Source organism: Schistocerca piceifrons, chromosome 7, assembly GCF_021461385.2.
Source record: "Schistocerca piceifrons isolate TAMUIC-IGC-003096 chromosome 7, iqSchPice1.1, whole genome shotgun sequence".
NCBI classification, from domain to species: domain Eukaryota; kingdom Metazoa; phylum Arthropoda; class Insecta; order Orthoptera; family Acrididae; genus Schistocerca; species Schistocerca piceifrons.
Window position 1 is genome coordinate 35846481 of NC_060144.1, and position 15093 is coordinate 35861573.

Below are 15093 nucleotides of genomic sequence, written 5' to 3' on the forward strand. Positions count from 1 at the left end.
CACAGTGTTATAAGCTCCCATCGCATGCTGTGAAAAACAGGTTTGTGTAAGGTTAAGTTTAGTTGCCAGTCCAGTGCAAGCTTTTATGCAAGAGCCATATCTCCCTTAATACCTTTCCCTTGAAGATTTATAGGTTTTATCTACATTTTATATTTGGCTTTTAATAGTTCAAATTTCTTATTTGTATTGAGGTTAGCTGGTGAAACTACATAAATACTGACCACTGATGCTTGCAAAAACCGTTTCACACACACAGTCCAGAGAACTACTTAACAATACATAAGCCTGCCACAAACACATATTTAAACAAATAACTCTAATATATTAATTGATGTATACTTCACAAGAAAGCATTTTGCTACCGTTGCAGAGTCTGAAGGTTTCAGTCCATTTTTATGAAACATTACTGATGCCTGAAAATATATAAATTCCACTTACTAATCAATCTGATTCTACCCACAGTATTTTTTTCACTTCAGTTTGCATCCATTTTCCAATCCATTTTGTTGTAAAATATTAAAAACATACAATTAAAGAATGTGTATGCCATCATTTCAAATTCATTGCAGAATGTTTTGATGGTAAGTAATGCAATGTGACATGACAGAAAGTGCTAATCAGCCTTGTATTGAATCCAACCATTCTTGTATTTCTAATTCTCCTTGCTTATTCTGTTGTTCTCTTGGGATAGTTTATTGCATACATTTTCACTGATTTCACTGTCATTACCTTAAACAGGTTGTTTATGTTTACTCACTGGGTTAGGACACATGGATGGACTTGGTGTTTTTGAACTACAACTGGCAGTTATTTTCAGTCTGAGATGTTGTTTTTAGTTTTCATGGATTCAGGCGATGCCCTTCTATCATTTCATCTAGAATATCATATCTACTTTGAGTTATAACAGCTGAAAAGCTTTCCTCGTTTTTTATGTGGGACTACTGTCATTCAACAGGCACTGTTAAACAATTTCGTTAAATTTTTATTCAGTAGAGTATCCTCAACCTTTACACATTGAACTTCACTTATTAAATCTTCAACTAATGTTAATAATTAGCACTTAAAGCCACAATTTTTTGCGTTTGTTGTTTTTCCTCAATTTTTAAGGCAGCATTGGCTTCAGTTCCAGCTTGTCATAAATTCGTTGTATGCTTTCATAATGAATCTTTTTGCACATCAAAAATGAAACTAATGATTGCGTTCCCTACATGTTATGCCAGTTTTCAATATTTTAAAGCACTTTCTACAATGTTCATCTTCAAGAGAACGATTTTTACGCAATCTAAAAAACATTGCTGTACTACTTGCAGCCATATTCTATCTCTTTGCTGCCGATGTGAAATACAGCAACAGGTTTTTCCCCCAGTGTGTCCTGTATTCTATTTGCATTCTTATAAAAGGAACTTCATGCATTCCACAAAAATTTCTCTCGCTCATACATCGATATTAATTCCAACACTAGTTGCCTCTTCCACCCCATTGCAGTAACAATAATCAGCACACCCACACTCGCAAAAGAACCACAGAGCATCAGAACTAAATCAAAAACAATAGTACTGTATAGTGGCTATATTTGATAACCAGCCAGAAACAGTGTGGCCTTTAGTCTTTATTGACTCTGCCATGGACAGATGTGTAAGTGTTTGCAACAATAATGAATTAAGGATAGGTCCATCTTTTTACAGCTATACGGATTATTGTTTTGTTTTATCACCCAAACACGTTTCATTACAGTTGTAGTACCCTTAGTGGGTTCTTTACTAGTTTCCTTTTGTTTTACATTGTTTCCTTCCTGTGCCTGTCAACTAAAATCAGCCACATGTTTCAATTGTACAGCACACCATTATTGTGTTATTTTAATAGCCTTTAGTTTTCACAAGTTTTTTATGTATTAGGCTGTTGAGCTGAACGTTTACTCCTGTTTATTTGTAAATATTATGTATTGTTATGTTGCTGTTGCTTGGACACACGTTTCACTGCACAAATTACGTCTCTGATGTTGCATGTTGCAAACATTAGCCACCCATTAATTGCAAAACACATTGTATAAAACATGTTGCAAACCTCAGTGTAAATTCACCTTAAAGGATAATGTGTTCACTTATAAATTTTGTTTGATGGGTCTGTATATATAGGTATGTTCGCTAGCAAAAAAAAGTAATGTTTTGAAATAAAGTTTCACTTCTCAGAAATTTAGCGTACAAAACTGATCAAGAATATCTATTATAAAATTAGCTTTGACCATTAATAAATTTTATTGTTTTTAGTTTGTCAGTTGAGATACTATCCTTCCAATTAAAGTAAGGAAGCTACAATATTTAGGCCATGTTATTAGGGGAGTAAATTACAAAATATTGCAAATAATACTAGAAGGGAAAATTTGTGGGAAGAGAACGAGGGGTAGAAGACGGACATCCTGGATTGACAATTTAAAAAATTGGTACAACTGTTCAACGTCAGAACTCCTTAGATCAGCCAAATCAAGATCAGAAATTGCCATGATGACAGCCAACCTTCTTAGAGGAGACGGCACATGAAGAAGAAGAATTTTTGTATCACATATGCTAACTCATAACCTCGTTTTCATTGTCCAGTACTGTGCTAAGTGAACTGCCATGGCGTTATGTGACATCTGTTGTGAACACATCCTAAAATGTAAAATATTAACTCGTTGGTACAGCCTGAAGTTTATGTAACATGACAGTCTAGTGTGAATGGACCTTAAACCATGTTTCGCTGATCGCTGCTACTGTGATCACCTGTTAGCAACAGCTTACTTTGTGTCCAGAAGTAAAATCTTAAAGGTCATTATTGGAGGAAAACAAAATGAAACCTCATAGTTGCTGGGCGGACAATCTGTTGCCACTTGAGATATGATCATTTGTAAGATTCATAGAGTGAGCATTCACATTTTGTGTTGTCAGCATACATTACCACCCTAGTAACATGGTCATGGGACAGTTCAGGTTTGTCCTTAATGGTCCATGTAAATTCTGAATGCCACTCCATCTCTAGTGTAGACAGATTCCTTTTATAGGTGCTCTGGGTTTGGTATGGGTGTCTTGTAGTCTACATAATAATTTGCGGTTGTTACCTGTAATAAACTGGGTTCTTAGCTTTGAAGAGCAAAATGAACAGAAATTTCGCTTCTTTGCAGCAAGTGCCACAACTCAGAATGTCCCTAAATTTTGGTTTCTGTGATGTCCATGGCAATTATATGACACTTTATGGCATTGCCAAGTCTGTTTTCTGTGATGACATTACAATACGATGTGATAGTAGGGCAATGCCTGAAAAACCGCGAATTTGCCAGATAGTAGCACCCTGCTTCTTCATTATTGCTTCTCAATTTTTTGTGTATTATTGTCTTTTTTGCAAACTAGAACATAATTTTGCATAGTTACTTTATTTAGTTAGCGCATTCGAGGTACAAGCTCCCACTGCTTAACAGAATAAGTAAGAAGTGGATAAACATAACGGCAAATATTAAAAATATGTGGCACATTTCACACCTTCCCAGTAGGAGTGTGGAGTACTATGGACAGCGTGAGTCAGCATACAGCAGCGTGTGCATGTACATGTGACTAGTCTTGCCATGGCAGGCATGTGAGCGAGATACGATCAGACTGTTTCTCACAGAGGCATGGCACAGATGCATGTTACAGATCACTCCTGATCCTGTGGGTTCTTCCCGTTGTGAAGGCACAGATCTGTGTACCACTGCACTTACACTGTGCATGTACGTTTGTCCTATGGAGAGCGCTGTGAAGTTCTGAACATGTCGAGTAGACATTCCATATCCAGAGGGTGATTTTCTGGGCGCTAATGTACGGCACAATGTCGAATCAGTACTGTATTGTCGGTCCATGGCGATGTTTGAATACGCATTGTAGGCGTCAAGAATGATCTTCGTGAGTTATTAAAGGATCTCTGATATGGATGGGCGTAGAATAATCGATCAAAACTTGTATAAGGAGTGATAAAGATTTCATTGACAAAAGCATACACAAATCATTCGGATATGACAAAGACATAGTGCACATGAAACAGTCAGAGACAGTCTATACAGTCACTCTTGCTGGTCAGCGAAATTGTTGATAAAAGTGACTACAAATATTAAAAATATGTGACGTATTTCACCCTCCAGGTGACACATGTGCTCTCTCTCTCTCTCTCTCTCTCTCTCTCTCTCTCTCTCTCTCTCTCTCTCACACACACACACACACACACACACATACACACACACACACACACACACACAGACAGACAACGGAAATGTATGAAGAGGACAAAAGTCTAACTCCCAGCCGACGCTGTGGTCGAGTGGTTCTAGGCGTTTCTGTCTGGAACTGCACTGCTGCCACAGTCGCAGGTTTGAATCCTGCCTTGGGCATGGCTGTGTGTGATGTCCTTAGGTTAGTTAGGTTTAAGTAGTTCTAAGTCTAGGGGACACATGACCTTAAATGTTAAGTCCCATAGTGCTTAGAGCCATTTGAACCACTTCTAATTCCCACATAATCTCTTTTGATAATCGCCACTGTTGAAAGAAATGGACGTTTTTCATGGCGTGGATTTCAGTTGGCTTTTATGTATGTGAACACAAGCTATAATTCGCTATTAGAAATGTTTGCAGCAGATGGAAAAAGATTTTGTTCAACAATTCCATACATTTTGCACACATAAGAATAGATCTAAAATATTTATTCAAAATGCAACCAAAACAGTACAACACGTCAAAGTACTCCCATAACCAAACTTTTGCCCATTTCATATATATATCTCTTTGTTCCTACAGCAAATAGAGTAGTTCAGCATTGCTATTACGAATAAACAAAAGGTAAAAAACAACAAATACATGTAATTTTACAAGTTTCGAACTATGCGGAGAGCGTAACAAACAACATTAATCTGAGATCACATGACAATCGCAACCTATTGTTGACAACATTCTCAGAATGCAATGGTCACTCCAGAGGTGTTTCTACTATATGATAAGATTGTTTGCAAACCACGGAGGCTAAAAGTCTGCTTGTTGGAAACAAATAAATTTGTGTCTAGTGATATCAAATCTTGCTGCCGATTGGGTGAGCCAATCGGCTGAGCTGTGTTGGGCTTGGGTTTGCAAATCATAGCGCATACTGGTGACAGGCAGTGAAAAATTACATTTCCATTAGGACAAAGCACTGTTTCATTCATTTCCTGTGGAGTTCAGACTTGTTATTTACTGAAGTTTTTAATTTCGTGTAACCCTGTCGGAATCTTAACAATGTGTCGAAATGCCTAAGCCGCTTATACAGTTTTTAGCACGATCAGTTTAATTTACAAAAAAGCTCTCGAAAATATACCCCACAACTAAATAGGTATTTAAGTTTATATTCTTCCCAATATACAAGAAATTTTTCATGAGAAAAGTGTACCAGTTCTTATTATCTCAGCTGACTAATACTGTACGTTCTGAGCTTAGAGGACTATGCAGACAGATTGGTATGAATCTCGTGTTTATCCCCAGTGTCTGCACAAACCTCATGGACACCAGTTCCCTTCATTAATCTGGAACTGAATTTGAACTATAAATAGCGAAGCTTTTTGCACTTCTCGCGAGAAGTTTATATCCAACTACAGGAGTTACCATACAGCTATGTGCTTTCATGTAACATTTCTTTCAGCGGATTAGTTTGAGAGGCACCAACATGCCTTGCTCATACCGTGGCATCAAGCAGTCAGGCCTGCAAGATGAGTGGTCTGCCAAGTGAGTGGACTCATTCTTATTTATCGAGTAACATGAACTCTAGTACTCACAATTAAGTTACAAGTTATTCTCCTGTTTGAATATTACGCAACGGAAATGCACATCTGACTATTAGTAATTTACACAACTCTGACTGTTCACTATGCACTGGCAATACCACATTTTCTTTCTTATTTAACGGCTTTGGTCAACACATGGCCATCACACTGAATATGAATGGCGCACACATTATAAATTCTGGATATCATGACAACATACAATTCGAAGGAAAAGGCCACCATTTTTTTTCTTTTCACTATTTTATTTACTTCGATAAATTCTATAACCTAAACACACAAATTCTATAACCTACAACAATAACACAGGGGAAATTCCGCCCAGTGGGCATGGCTTTACATTGGTGATTCTCTATCTTATGGTCTCGTATTTATTTAACGCTACAGTGCACTTTCTGGATAGGATGGTGTATCTTTTGCTATATCTCACACTTCGACTCTCACAACCATCATCACGAAACTTTCCTCCAGACCGAGCAGTACAAAAAGGAACATGCATAACCCACTGCCTATGAAAGTATCTTGTTTCTCTCCCATGCCAACCACACATACTTAAATTTCATGAAATACATCACACTGGCAACATACAATACAAAGAATAGTCACAACGTTATAATCACATCACTTTCAGCTTTCCCACTTCAATTCGTATTCATCCCAGTTTCACACGACACTGCCCCACTTCGTAACTTTTCTTTCCTGCTATGAACTCTGGAGGATATATGCACGTCTTCCTGTGCAATGCAAACCAAGTGGCGTTGCTGGATAGACGGCTGACTCACCTTGCTTCACTCTCAGAGTATTATAGTTTGAATCAAGCGTCACACGGAAACATAACAACGCAAAGTAATATTAAGAACATATGGGGGAAGACCATGCTACCCACTGGTCAGCCACATTTCAGGCACTCAAAGCTCAGTTAAATTCATCTCTTTGGTTCCACCAAAGGTGACCACAGAACCGTCTCAAAGATGATCATATATTGCACATTCACTATCTGTGGTTAGCAGACGACCATACATTCATTCATTTCGCAGATCTCACCAAATTGGATGTAGGGATTTATTTTGTGGGATTGCACATGTGATCAATTAAATAAATAGTCATTCCTTCCTACACTGGTATCCGGCTTCGGTATATTAAGTGAAATTGAGTTATTACTACAAAAAATATGTTGTTCTGACAAGAATAACGAAGGATGTTGTACCTATTTTCAATGTCGGGCGATACTGTACCATTTCAAATTGATTGGATGGTTAATTTGGTACAGGGGACCAACAGAAAGGTCATCAGTCGCATCGGATTAGGGAAGGATGGGGAAGGAAGTCGGTGATGCCCTTTCACAGGAACCATACCAGTAGTTACCTGAAGAGATTTAGGGAAATCATGGAAAACCTAAATCAGGATGGGCGGATGCAGGCTTGAACCATCATCCTCCTGAATGCGAGTCCAACGTGCTAACCACTACGCAACCTCATTCTGTCAGCGGATTGAATTTGCCAATAGCACAAAGACTGCTGTAATTGAATTTCACAGTCCTGGAGGTGGAGAAATATTTATTAATGTAGTGGACTGGAATGGAGAACCAGAAACAGCTGACAAGTTTTGAGAAATAAGCTAGTTAGTTTAATGAAAATATTATTTTTGCAAGATCTACACAATACCAGTGTTTATGTGCCTTTTATAAGTGTTTGAAATATTTTGAAAATTAGGCTAACTGTTTCTATACCTAGTCAATGGGTCAATAGTAGTGAAGTAGAAAATTTTCTTGTTAAAGATGTTTCACATGAAGGAATTGCCTGTAACGTACGCTGTGTTGCAGGAATTCAGGGTTATTGATATTATGACTACTTTAGAACAACAGTGTGAGATTATGATAAAAACTGCCTGTGCTGTCTCATTGTAATTAGTGTTTAACCGATGATTCAAAAGAGAATGAAAATTGTCACTGCTATCACAGTGAGTTAGAAAAGTAAAGTAAATTGTCAAAGCACATTAGGGGAAGAATGGTGATAAACTGGGTGACTGTATGTTTCTATGATACGATTTGTAAGCTCTTAACCCTTTCATGTACATGGGACACATTGGTCCCACATATAAATCACCTTACTAATTGGACTGTAATCACAGTTGATGTGCTGCAGATACTCTACTTGAAGCAGAGATTTTTTTTTTAATATTGTACGTCTTTGGTGGCAACAATTACTATAACTACCATTAGTTGTTGGTTATTGTTGGTGGGTCTCACTTCGAGCAGACACACAAATTTATTCACTTATTGTGTGCGTATTGTGTTCTCTGCCTTACTGTCAAAACTTGAAAGTATATTCAAGTAAGTTTCATCAGTGGAAATCTTTATTTTCATTCTTTGGGACATAGTTATCCCAATGTACCACAACGGTAATTTGTGTACTTGTTTTTGAATGTCATGAAATCGTTACTATTACGTAAAAAAACGAGCAGAATGGTATTTAAAATACGGTTGAAAATATATTATCTTTCATTTTATTAAATAAGCAGAAAAAATTTGTACTGGTATAATTTCAAATCTGCTTTTAGGTCATGTGCTCCAGAAAAAGAGAATTTTTTATCACTGATGAAAGTGTTATGCAGATTTTGGAGGCTTGCAGTAGTGATGACGAAGATAATCTGTTACTGGATGAAGAAGATAAAATTCTTCTTGAAGGAGATATGGAAGATGAAAGAGAACATGTTATTATAGAAGATCCTGAAAAAGAAATGCGTAGCCCACCTATCAAAAGAAGGCATACACATGAAATATCAGAACCAAATGCTGAGGTACCTGATTCCCTTCCAGATTTACCAGAATTTAAATGGTTCAGAACTTACCAACCAAGACAGTTCAGTGATAACATGAATCATGAATTTCGGAAAGTGCTTTTGTTTAGTGTCAGCGAAAATCGTGAAATGCCACAGCCATTTGAAATTTTTTCTTCCACTATTGACCTAAAAGACTTGGTGCATGATATATTAATTCCTGAAAGTATTCGGTATGTAGAACAATCAGGCAACGCATTCAGCACAAATGAAGATGAAATCAAGGCATTTCTTGGTATGAACCTGGTAATGGGGTACCACATTTTGCCTACATTTAGAAGCTACTATGCAACTGAACCCGATTTAGGTGTTCTTTATATAGCTCAGATTATGCCACTACATCGGTTTGAAGAAATTCGAAAGTACTTACATTTTTCCAACAATGCTGATCAGTCAATAAAGGAAGACTGCACATACAAAGTGAGACCTGTAATTAACCATTTGAACAAAATCTTCCAGGAATCTCTTAGTGCAATTAGGGCTCAATCTGTAGATGAGCATATGTTCAGATTCAAAGGATATAATATTATGCGACAGTATGTCAAAAATAAGTGGGGTTTCAAAACGTGGTGCAGATGTGATTCGGAAACTGGCTACCTATTTAAGTGTGATTTATACACTGGCAAAAAAACCAGGTCCTAATGTAGAGCTTGGTGAGTCAGTAGTTCTGCAACTGACAAAATCACTATCCGGAATGGGATGTGAAATTTATGTAGATAACTTTTTTAACTCTCCAGCTTTGCAGTATTACCTCGGTTTACAAAATATCAGATCATGTAGAACAGTGTGCACCAATCGTAAAAACATCCCAAAGACATTCCCTCCAGACAAGAAAATGAAAAGATGTGATTCATACAGTCTCAGTAGCAATGGTCTGACAATCCTCAAATGGATGGATAACAAGCCAGTTTTTCTACTGACTAATTTTATTTCCCCAATACCATGTACGACAGTGAAGAGGCGTCAGTGTGGTTCTCCTGAAAAGATCAGTGTTCAGTGTCCTCTTATAATAAGAAAGTACAAGTGGATGGGAGGGGTGGACCTTATGGACCAGAAGAAAGTGACTTATGAGTTCGACAGGACCTGAGAATTTTCTTTGATCTTCTTGACATTGGTGTAAGCAATGCGTATGTAATATATTCAAAATTGGCAGAAGAATCAGGATGAAAATCATCACTATCATCCCTAGAGTTCAGGCAATGCATTGCAAGAAATCTAATTGGAAATTATTCAAGTCGACAAAGGAATTTATCAACAGTAGTGAAAACATCAAGAAGGTTGCAGACCAGTTGCAATCCAAAGAGTCCAGAGCACCGAATGATAAAATCAGACGTAAGGAAGAAATGTGTTCATTGTGCTTCAAAGTGTGTTGAAAATTGCACTTACAATATTTGTGAACAGTGTGGTGTTAATTTATGCTTTACTTCAAGCAGAAACTGTTTTGCAGAATTTCACATAAAATAAACAACATATACACAGCCTCTGTAATTTTTCGATATATTAAGTGTGAAGTGTTCTGTAACTGTCCTTTAGGGACCTCAGGGACAAATACGTCCCAGGTTTTTTTTAGCAGTACAAATAAAAATGTTTGAAATAATAACATATTTTGTTTATAAAACCTCCAGTTACCACAGAGATACAAAAATTTTAATCACTAGCACTTTAGTTTTCTTATGTACCTGAAAGGGTTAAAGGTCTGAGAAACGGGATATGTAAATTGCACGCAAGGCAAATCCGTCATTCTAGATCAGACTCCTGAAGTAAGTATTTTTTTTAGTTTGATCAGTTTCAATTCTGATCAAATTATGTATAAATTGCACACCTGAGAAACATAATATTTGGTGTATGGGAAGAAGAACGTTGTAGCAAGATCATTCTTTCCATAATTTCCTGGTATAGTAAAGCTTGAGACATTCAAGGTTACATGTCAGGAAGAATGATCTTGAAATGTAATATGACCATGTTGGTTAAAGAGACACCTGTTTTTATCAGCTTCTGAAATGATTTTTACTTTCTAAAGTAAACAAAGAAGTTTGGAAGTATTGTTAAATTTTAGGAAACTTTTGATTACAGTGCCTGTACTTTCAATAATTTGGCGATATAAGCTTCTGTTACCGTTCTATGTTGCAGTGCACAAATTGCAACTATATTATCCCTCTCTCCAGACGAAGGTTGTATTAACATAAACAAACGCACGATAACCAAAATAAGCGAATAGTAGATATGAGAAGTAAACTTTCACTGTCTGACACCGGAAAGCACGGAGAGCTACAGATTGGAGGCCAGCTAAGCGCAACCGATCGGCTCACACGATTGGCATTGAGATTTACTGTCCAGTGTCCATAGACACAAGTAACCAATAATAACAATGTACATGTAGATCTTTGACAACTTGTCTTGTTGACAACAGTTGATAGTGAATAGAATCGTTGGTGCTGTGGGGGTGACAGATTGTTACGCCCGAGTTGGGTTGTAGGTACTAGGTGAAGTCTGCGTGGAAGTCGTGCACCAACATTTTGTTTTGTGTAACTACGACGGTAAAATAAGTGGATCCACAAAACTCATGTGAAAATTGGAAATGGCAAATAACGGGTCTTATAGCAATGACCGTCCAGGCGCTGGGGGAGACACGGCCGAATATGCATCAGATCCGGCGTCAGGAGGATTTTTTCATTCGGATTATAAAAAGTAAATTTTTAATTTACGTCATGTTATAATTACATTCGCAGATTGTGGTATAATATACTGACATGTATCAATGAAGACTTAATTGAATAACTTGTGATTTTATAACCTCATTAAAGTACTTGTGATACGGTGACACTAATTCGTCCTTGTTTCAATCTCTGTAATCGCCGGATATGGTGTGGTGGCTGTATCTTAAATACAAAGAATATTATAGCGGAAAATTTCTGAAAAATGCATATCTCAATGGTTAATGGTGTTGTTTTGTGGTGGCATTGTGCACTGCTGCGATGCTGGGGTAGATCTATGAACGCAAAGTTGATTTCGAATTTTCTAACTTCTCTCTAACAGCACGAATAAGGCCTGGCGGAGATATTATGTAATGGCATATGCCAGTGTGGGTAGTGACTTTGGAACTGATTTATTGCAGATGTTGCCACTTCCAGGGCAATTTATTGTTTTGAGTTTTCTGCCAGCAGTTCTCCAAATAGTAATAACTAATGCCGGCTCCAGGATTGTACTCAGTTGTTAAATGCATTATTGTAATAAAGCAATTACCACATAACACGTCACTACTAGTTAACAAAATGACTGACTGTATATTCATATATTTTATCTAACAGTTTGTGAGAAACCTCTGGTGTTATCAGTTCATTAAGGTGGATATTGCCCCAAATTTACTAACTGTAACATCTTCATTTGTAAATTGTTGTCATTGACGAAATTTATATATATTTCGAATGTTTAAGTTTTGCTTCCATGTAGGTTAAAATTTAGTAGTTGTTCATGCATGAAATGGGTGCTGTGTATTACAAAACAAATTATCAATTATCTAGGCAACCAGCCTTTTAAGGTTTTAAAATTGTGGAGAGTGGCAATTGATGGGGAGGGGGGGAATCGGTCGAAGTGTAATATGGTTGGCGCTAAGAGAAAATTCCATGTATCCATATGCTATGTTTCGTCCTTGTCATTTTCTTCCTCCCGACTAAGCTATGGCTCTGGGATTACAATGAATAGCACATTATGGATCAGCCTTTGCATGTTAATGTTAGAGTGTGTGTGTGTGTGTGTGTGTGTTTTAATTTACAACATTGACATTTATTGTTTTGTTGCTCTTGTTGTTGTGTATTGCGTTTATTTTTATCATCTGAAATTAATTGTGTATTTATCGCTATGCTGATGTGTGTACATTTTATTCTTGATATTTGTGTAATGTACACATACATTTAATTCACATAATTTTCTCTCATACATGGGTGGACCAGTGAAGAATGTAAATATAAGGGACATTAAAGAGCATTGCTACAGTGCATATGCAATTTAGCATGACTCCAAAGCAGTTATGTAAGCAGTGACATGTAGGTAAGGAATTGGTGTATCTTTGCAACATGCATGCAGTAAATGGGCGACATTATTACCAAATGTGTCCAAGCAGGATGATTATGCTGTTATTCTTTCCTTGGCTGCTGAAGTACGAACACTGGTAGACACCTATCGGAGAACGAAGAATGTTTATGGGGCAGCACATGTGTAAAAAAAACCACTGTTATGGAATGCTGGGCCAAGCTCCATGCTGGTCAGAGTAACACACACCCCACATTACATTTGTCATATTGCAGAGGGTACACCAACTCAAGCAGGAGACATATGAGCACTTGTCGTATAGTTCTGACCGTTCCCCATGCAACCGAGAGAGGTGACACAGTGATTAACACACTGGACTTGCATTTGGGAGGATGATGGTTCAAACCTGTGTCTGACCTTTCTGATTTAGGTTTTCTGTGATTTCCCTAAATCGGTTCAGGCAAATGCCAGGATGGTTCCTTTGAAAGAACATGGCTGACTTCCTTCCCCATACTTACCTAATCTGATGGGACCGATGACCTCGCTGTTTGGTCCCCTCCCCCCCCAAATCAACCAGCCGACCAATCTCCCCATGCGATTATCATGCTTACATTCCTTTAAAAAGGCCGTGAAGGGTTGGTGATTCCTGTCTAATGATGATGTGTAGCAAGCAGTAACAGACTTCTTCATGCAGGAGGACACGGTGTTTTACCGAATGGGTATATTCAACTTGGAGCGATGTTGGGATGATTGCCTCAGTGCTTATGCCAATTTTACCTGATGTACATACTGATTCTGGACTGTATGACCTTCGTCTAGAAACTTCTTGATCGCCCCTTCAAATTACCATGTTCCTTTTACTCTAACGTCTTTTCTCAGTGTGTAGTTTCTAATATATAGATAATTTGGCACTCTAAACAGCTCATCTAACCATTTGAGATTGTTATAAGGTTTTCATTCAAATGAGTATTGATAAATTTTATGTTTTATGTTATGGGACCATTGTCGATGGACATAGAATTTGGGAAAACATTATGGATATTGAGTGAATGTATTGATCAGTAACAATATTATTAAACAATTCATTCATAGGTGACTATGAAAATGTCTTTAGTCAGCAAAAGAGAAGGTTCACAGAACACTTGCATCACTCTTCCTTGAATAATGTTCATTTGTGTAGGACATGTGAAAGGTTATTTGTTTGAACCACAGGAGAGTGTCATGGGGGTGTTGAAAAAGGTGTAGTAGGCAAGCCATTACATATCAGTCATTTGGGGATGATAAAGACAAGATTAAACTAATGGGTCATTTAACGTCAAGGGGACCAGGGGTCTGCTTGATGTAGCCTGCATCAGCTGTGACACATCTGGCCCAACTTTCTTTCCATGATGTATATGCACTTTGGTAAAATTCTGGAGATTGATTTTTACACCATAGCTTGGCACAGGAAATAAGGTCTTTCTCACTATCAAAGGTTTTACCGCACAGGTGGGCCTTCAGATGACCAAAGCGGTAAAAAATCAGACGGAGCCAAGTCCGGACTGTAGGGAGGGTGAGGAACAATTTTCCAACCCATTTTTCTGATTTTCTTCTGCGTCATAAGGGCTGTATGGGGTTGTCAAGGTGTAGTCTATGAGCTGACCCTGAAGCTGTGGTCTGTGGGTCTTGATGGCATGTCGCAGCTTGTCCAACAACAAACAGTAACAGTCCCGGTTAATTGTGAACCCAGGTTCCAAAAAGTCAAAGAAAGTGACACCACACTGATCACAGACCAGAAGAAGGAGGCCATCACCTTTCAGCCTGCTATTCGTGGAAGTCTTGGTTTCTTCTTCCTAGGGGAACCTGGATAACGCCACTCCATGGATTGGGTTTTGCTCTCGGGTTCGGACAAAAACAACTGTGTTTCATCCTGGGTAATGATGCCATCAAAACGCTGTTTCTACTCTTCAGTAAAGGTCTTCATGACACCCTCACACACATTCTTCCTCATTGTTTTCATTTCTCTTGTTAATAATCTAGGCACCCAATGTGGACAGATTTTTCTGTACGCTGGTAACTGTACCAGTGATACCACACTGCCCAATGACAAATGAGTCATTTCAGTAAGCTGTTGTGTCGTCACACATCTGTCATTTTGAATGATTTGATCAATGGTCTCCTTACATCACTCACTGCCGTTGACGGTCTACCACATCGTGGATTGTCCAGTTGAGAGAAATCACTTTCTTTAAACCTCTGCAACCACCACTGGATACTGCTGTGATGCATTGTTTCCTCCCCATAAACAGGGAGCAACTTCCTGTGAATCAATGTGGCAGAGTCATCGCCGGTCTTGAAGAGGAACTCCATCACGATGGTCGCAACCTGACAACTATTTCACGGTCCATTATAGTTCACCTGTCAATAAAAGAAAATACTTTT

The 15093-nt window shown here is 38.0% G+C and overlaps 1 protein-coding gene across 1 annotated transcript in view; it reads left to right on the forward strand.

Moving 5' to 3' along the window:
• The first annotated feature begins 11071 nt into the window (after positions 1 to 11071).
• Positions 11072 to 15093, forward strand: part of LOC124804753 (AP-3 complex subunit beta-2) — a 241403-nt gene continuing 237381 nt past the window's right edge. Inside the window, exon 1 of the mRNA XM_047265059.1 lies at positions 11072 to 11331. Within this exon, the coding sequence (XP_047121015.1) occupies positions 11222 to 11331 (110 nt within the window). The 5' untranslated portion in view covers positions 11072 to 11221. The remainder of the gene's footprint in view (positions 11332 to 15093) is intronic.